General features: G+C 42.6%; 1 protein-coding gene across 2 annotated transcripts in view; it reads right to left on the bottom strand.

Annotated features, from left to right (window-relative positions):
* Positions 1-1092: 1092 nt before the first annotated feature.
* The window catches only part of LOC121299077 (FERM domain-containing protein 5), a 79307-nt gene continuing 73297 nt past the window's right edge, over positions 1093-7102 (bottom strand). Inside the window, exons 11-15 of one of the 2 annotated variants that reach the window (XM_041226593.1) lie at positions 6315-6389; positions 5596-5664; positions 5225-5331; positions 1449-1810; positions 1093-1269 (exon numbers count right to left, since the gene is read on the bottom strand). In XM_041226593.1, coding sequence (XP_041082527.1) covers positions 1222-1269; positions 1449-1810; positions 5225-5331; positions 5596-5664; positions 6315-6389 — 661 coding nt within the window. In that variant the 3' untranslated portion in view covers positions 1093-1221. Of the gene's footprint in view, positions 1811-5224; positions 5332-5595; positions 5665-6314; positions 6390-7102 lie in introns of both variants that reach the window. The other variant, XM_041226592.1, reaches the window with a different exon arrangement.

Raw genomic sequence — 7102 nt, 5'->3', positions numbered from 1 at the left:
CTGAAGGCTTGATTATTTTTTTCATAGCTCTGTTATATTGCATGACAAGCTAAACTTGATCTAAATATGCCAGCAAGTGTTGGGATTGACCATCACCACTTTTCTACCAGTTACTGACATTGCTAGATCACACAACAGTACACCATTGTATCTAATTATTATTATTATTATTATTATTATTATTTTATTATTATTATTATTATTATTATTATATTATTATTATTATTAATAATAATTTAATCTGAGTTCTACTACATAGCTTGCTACTGCCTACACATAATTGAATTCTACGAAAGTAAAGTTTAACCTCACAGTTAAAAGCCAGTGAATAGAGGATCAGTTTAAAACATCTATCGCTCCCTCCCTCTCAAAAGCTAATACCACTACCCTGCTGGTTGAATTGATTCATTCATTAAACACATGATATAATATATGGCGATTCTAAAATAATATATTAATCTCAGTACCACGGCCCAGCGTTTCAGTGGGTGTAGACACACCACCCCACATTGCGTCTCCTGCATCGTTCAGTATTGTATTCAACGGATCCCAACTTCATTGCAACCTTGAAAAACACCTGAAATAAATCTTGTTGGCGTCAGTAGCTTGTAACCTGGAATCCGGTCGCCCCTTCAAATCCGCCAAAAAAATCCACAGAATCAAGACTTTAAAACGGGAGTTCCTCACTGCTGAAAATAAAACGGACGATTTTTAAAACATCATTTTTTTCCTGTTACTGCTCAAAACCACAGTCACAACACACTTGAAATATAGAAGCATCTCTGGCTCTGTTTTGTACGCTTAACATGTTGTAAATCACATTTTCAATCAAAATGAATAAATAGAAAATAAAGAAGACATCTTTTTTTTTTTTTCAAAAAATATCAATGCTTTCAAAATGAACTGTGCACCATTTTGAAAAATTAATTCCTGAAATGACCTGAAATTGGGAAAAAAAAAAAAAAAAAAAAAAAAAAAAATCCTTTTTTTTCCCCTCTTTTAAAAACAAAAAAACAAATTAAAAAAAAAAAAAAAAAATTTGTGGAATCTGTCCTGGACTCTTCCATGGCGAGTTGGCTTTGTTGCATCATGAAAGAAGCTGGATTCATGTTCTGATGGTGCTGCGCTCCATCGCGCTGTGGTGGAAACAGGCAGCAGTGTGTTATCTTCTTGATTCCCGATCGGGGGCAGCTGCTTTAACCCCGAGCCCCGCTTCACGTGTCAATAAGCAGACCAGCCAGGGCACGGAACCTGCAGGCAAACCATCGCCTGAGGGGACAAAAGTATTCGTAATGGAACTGCTCAAACTCAGGGGTCTGCCGAATATCACGTAAAAATGCAACGTCAAGGTCAGACTCGGTAAGAACGATGAGGAGAAGGAGCAAGACAAAAAGGAGTCCAATGGTCACAAGGAGCAGACGGAGGACACTTAAAACAAATGTATTCACCTGTTCCACCTCGCCCACAGACCCCGCCCCTGCCCCGCCAGCACTATCCGAGCTCAGGGCTTTACCATCGGGCCCGAATTCGACCGCATCCCCGACTATGGTGGTGCCAGCCTCGGACTCCTTCTCCTCCTCAATGCTGCAGGGGGCGCCGTTGATTTGCCGCGAAATGGCCAGCTCTAGGCTGTGGTCGGCCACGGGCGTGGGGAGCACGCTGTCCGAGGGGCTGTAGACCTCGTCTGAGATGATAGCCGCCCCTTCGCTGCTGTCCGTCATGAGGCTCCGGGAGCGGGGCATGAAGGAGTCTCCGTGCGAAGCCGAGCGCACCGGGGTGGAGTGGGCGCTGTCACGCAGCGATTCCAGACCTGCCAGGTCACACAGAGAAGGGAGGGGAGTAAGCAGTGTTGTTAAACTGATAGTCTCTATCTTAGATCATAATAGCAATAAAGCCCTCAGCAGTGGGAATTAACTCAGCTGTGATGGTTAACTAGCACAGCAGTCAATGATCTAGTAGGATATGCCCTTCAGGTACGCATTGAATAAGAGATTTGTGCCCGTTGTCCATTATAAACCACCCATTGCATTTTAGTGTGTTTCTAGTGTCTATTGGTGTCAAGGATCTTAAACTGCATCTTAACATTTGCAACCATACTATAATTACTTATAAAATGCATTGTGTTTCTCTGCAGGTATTTTAATCCAAGTAGGTTTATTCTTCTGCCAAGATTGTGAATTTTCAACACTATCTGTACTGCAATGGCCTTAACACAGCAACTGGGTAGTGCAGCTGCATTATAAGGTACACGGTGTCTGAAATACTGCATTACACTGCAGAATTACCTGACTTACAAAATACTACAATACTTTATGGGAAACTGTAGCATTATTTTGGAAGTACAATAGTATTTTTTTTATTTGGGTATACTGTCATGGGTAATCATAAAAACGATAAGAAGAGATATGTCTGGAAATAAGTGACTAACATACGACTGGAGTCCATATAAGATCCTGCTTCCTTATACATTGCAGCAGTAAGTGTGCTTCTAGGAAGCTGTAGCAGACAGCTCCATGTGTTCACTCTATAATCGGATGCCCTTGGAATTCACATTTAGAGCTTATTTTCTAAGATTACCCCTGGCCTCCCTCCAGTGTCTGTATAGTAATAGATTTTCCTGTTGTGAGATATTATTTGCCAGTGAACAGCAGACTGTACCTTCTGGTTATTATTGTATGCCCTCGAATGGTCTGATTTTACGAGACAGCTCTCACCACTGCATTTCACTGCAGAATCAACAGAAAGCAGTGATGCAGGGAAGCGAATAGATTTGTGCTGAGATAGTACCTTTCTTTACTGAACAGGCAGAACATATCAATTACACTGTTCTGTGGAGATTCTGTTTATATCCCAACTCTTGACAGTGTGGCATCAAAAAAAAAAAAAATGCAGGAATACATCTAGCTCTGGGAAGCTTCATCCTGACTCAGGGGGTTCTGTATTCCAAAATGTTACTGTTAGATGACACTGACAAAGGGAGTTGCATGACGGATACTAGATACAGGTATAATGTATTGGCTGCCCAACAGGGAACACGCAGTATTCCGTATTCCGGCTGCTGAATAACACACCACAGTTCCGACACCATTGGGATAATTAAAACAGGCTCTGTGTAGATAATAGGGGTAGAGCAGGGAGAGCAGGTGCAGTGCCTGCCAGTACCCAACACATAAACTGCTAACATTAACGCACCTTTCCCCAGTCCTCTTAGCTGCCTGTAGTCACTGTCCAGTAAAACACATTGGGAGCTACATCTAAAAGAACCAAACTCCACAATTACGAAAACAAAGCTCTGAGCACAACCTGCAAGACGGTAAAGTTGTCACCACCACCTTAAAGCAAGCAGGAGCAGGTTCAGAGTCACATTTAGAATGCGGTGCTAATGAGGGAAAAGAGTATTATGGGGTGCTCCTGCCCTCAAAGCGCACTGAATTACCTGTGGAGGGGCCTGCAGAGCAGCTCGGCTCGTCAGAGCTCTGCCGGTAGCTCTTCTGCAGGCTCGCTGGCTGCTCTGCATGGCTGAAATTGGTGAGCGCTGGAAAGAGCGGCAGGGCCCCCAGAGCCTTGCCCAGGATGCGGGGTCCGAGGCTCAGCACACGCACCTTCACATCCCGGTAGCAGTGGTTGATCATCCGGAGATGAACGTTAACCTTGGTTTTGATCTTGATCAGGCACTTCACCATGGTGGCTTTCAGATCAGCAACAGCCCCTTTATTCACACAGCAGAAGCAGCTCGCTGGACTACATGAGCAGAGTTATCTCTGATCGGAATGCAGTGTGCCCTGTGGCCTTTCTCAGGCTTACATACATGGCCAGGGTGGATATGCAACCCTGCTGGTGCTATTTACAGAGTGCTATTAATACCCGGGCAGAGGTGGAACACACCCACACACACAGCTATGGACTGCAGGGTTTTGTTCAGCGAAAAACTAAAACTAAACTGTTCCCAACAATAAGAACACTGCTTACCTTACAGTTTGATAAGTAAAGCTGAGCCTGGTCGCTACATAACATGAGCTTTGTCAATGTCTAAATTAAAAGAATGCATGCAGAGAATGGTATAATGGTATATATATATATATATATATATTGTAAATGTACCTGTAACACAAAGCCTCCCGAGTTAACAGACCAAATGAGTATTGTTTGGGGGGAAAGGCAATCACAGACAACTATAATAATAATAATAATAATAATAATAATAATAATAATAATCTTATATAGAGCTTTTCATAGTGGACCACCATCACAAAGTGCCTAAGAAAACATGAAGTCCCTTCTACTGATGATGTGAAGTGCAGTGACAGCAGGCATCTCTATAGTGCAGTGACAGCAGGCATCTCTATAGTGCAGTGACAGCAGGCATCTCTATAGTGCAGTGACAGCAGGCATCTCTATAGTGCAGTGACAGCAGGCATCTCATGATGTTTTTTTCCTATTGGCCCATCCCTCACTTTAACACACAATGACTTCGGCAGATCATCCTCTGTGTCTCCAGAAATAGAGAGATCTGAGTGACACAGGCACATGGGAAGTGATTCCAGTCAGCCAGCCAGAGAGTCGTGTTTCAGACCTGGGGGGGCGGGATCTGCTGAGCTTTACAGTGAGGTCATCATCTTATCTGTTCAGAACTGAGACGAGCTCATGGAAAAGGAACACTTTGCCCCCCTATCAGTGCACGTCAGTGTTGATGCTGCCAAGCAGAAACCAAATACAGCAACAACAACAGGAATGCTAGAAACATCCCTTCCTCAGCACGCTGTCAATACAACACCAGAGCCATCTGTGACATGAAACAGAATCACACTGACTCTCCTCCACAGTGTGTTCAAATCGTTCAGCTTCAAGCAGGGCTTGTCTTTAATAGGAGGTACCTTGCTTAAGGGCTGTGTGAGAAGCCAGGCCCTTAACAACTACAAGTGTGAGAGGGACAGATGGACAGACAGACAGCTTCCTCCAGATATCTCCAGATTCTCAATATGAAAGTGTTTCGAGTCCCATCATAATTGCACATGCCTGTTTTCTTGATGCACGTAATGTACAACTCTAAAGTCTGAAAAGCTGTACAGACATGGTTAGATTTGACTGCCTCGATCTGACATCACTGCAAACCTGGGACCAGTATGTGCAATAACCTCAATATATACTCAATGGAATATCTTTAGTAAGGTTATGCAAGCCCTGCTGAAAGTCGTACATTAAGATGATAGCAGCTGGCTTTTACCTTCCATGATTGAGATGTGCACGGCTCTCCTGCGAGTTCGGGGGACGCTGCTGAGCCGGGGCCCGTGAGTGATAGAGGGGCAGCTCCGACTGGGCACCAGCCCTGCCCTGGGAATGGAAACAGTAGACATGCAATCAATCAATCAATCAATAAATCCATCAGTCAATCAACCAGTCAATGAATCAATCAATCCATGAATAAATCATTCAATCGATCAATTAATCAATCGATCAATCAATCAATCTTTATTTTATATCGAGCACCTTTCACAGTGGACCACCATCACAAAGCACTTTACAAGATGCAGCCAGTATTACAAACCGGCTAATAATAATAATAATAATAATAATAATAATAATAATAGTTCTCACCTGTGTATTTCAGGAGGCTCTCGTTTGATTTTTGCACTTTGCTCCATCACTTCTTTTGCAACTCTACCGCTAGAAAAATGCAAAAAGAGAGACAGCTTATAAGCAAACATTTATAGCATCACAATGCACAGTGCGGGCCGTGCTCTGTGTCTCAATCAAATCAATATGAGAAATCTTCAAAACCAAACCAAGCTTCTTCTCACAACAGTCACCACATGGATCCCAGCAACATTTGATTCTGCTACAGTGTCCACGGGCAATTATCCATGAGATACGATGTTACAGCAGCCTATTCAATTCCTCTAAATTCCACCGCTGTGTAAATCATTGTAAGAAGAGGACTTGAGCAAACTAACATCTTTAACAGTGTCTGTGAGTCTCATAAGTGTATTCTTCAATAGACACCATGTCTTTTTTTAAAAACCCTCTAGATTAGTTCTGGGCAGTAACAGAGTTACAAAGGAAGTTTATCTTAATAAATACGGCAGCTCTTTATCAGAACGGAGAGATGGCACCACTGCACTACAGCCTTTATATATACATTAAGATAAATGTTTGCAAAATACCATGAAGCAATTTGATAAGCCGGCTTTTCCTCCGAGCTCAGCGCAGAGCAGAATGCATAAATTAACATTGATGAGGTCATCACTCTTAATGTAAAGCACCTTTTATTTACGGGAAAATATTTTCAATTACCTCTACTTACTGTCATTATTTACCTGAATCGGAACCGACTTCCCTTAAAGAACAGGTTGCTGCTGGACACTGTGCGCACCTGACTTGACTTCTCCAGCCTGCAGCAAGGGGACAGAGTGGACACTGTAAACATCTTGCAAATAAAGCAGCTTGATAATCCTGTTAGAGGGAGTCCAATGCTCCTGCACGACTCTACTAAACATGGAAATCACATAGAGCATCAGAGTGCTCAGTCACACAGGGGATCTGCTGGGTGACCGCTGGATGAAAGCAAGAGGAACTCTGAATATGCAGAGGGTCTCTGCGCTCTGAGATCCTTGAAAGGAGCACTGCAGGTTTTGAAATGTGATTGTGTACTGCTAGGAGAAAGGAGAGTGTGGGAGCTGGGGAGGCAGCACCAGTATGTGCACTGGGCAGGTAAAGACTTCCTGTCGAAGCAATCGTCATAGATTTGTGTCATAGATTTTTTTTCTTTTTAGTAAAGGGACAGAGAAAAAAAAACAAATACATTTATTTCACCACAAATCGCATTCAATCTAGAACAAGGAACAAACCAAGAGGAGACTGCAGTTTTCTTGTATTTCAAATCTACTTAAACCCTTTACAGCCATTTAATGTCAGTTATAAAAACGGCTAAGACTTAAGTATGAATTACCTGTTATATTTAAACACTTTCTGGTCTGTTTAAAACAATATAAAAAAAGACGAGTGATTATGTACCGGTACGAATCCAGCGCATCTGAACAGCACGATGAGTCAAGTTAATATAGCAACGGCTCCTTTCTATAACAGAACAGTGACATGTCTCAAA

The sequence above is a fragment of the Polyodon spathula genome, chromosome 24, assembly GCF_017654505.1.
Source record: "Polyodon spathula isolate WHYD16114869_AA chromosome 24, ASM1765450v1, whole genome shotgun sequence".
In the NCBI taxonomy this organism is placed as follows: Eukaryota; Metazoa; Chordata; class Actinopteri; order Acipenseriformes; family Polyodontidae; genus Polyodon; species Polyodon spathula.
Note: the sequence above shows the minus strand (reverse complement) of the source record. Positions and strands in the feature narration are given on the sequence as shown.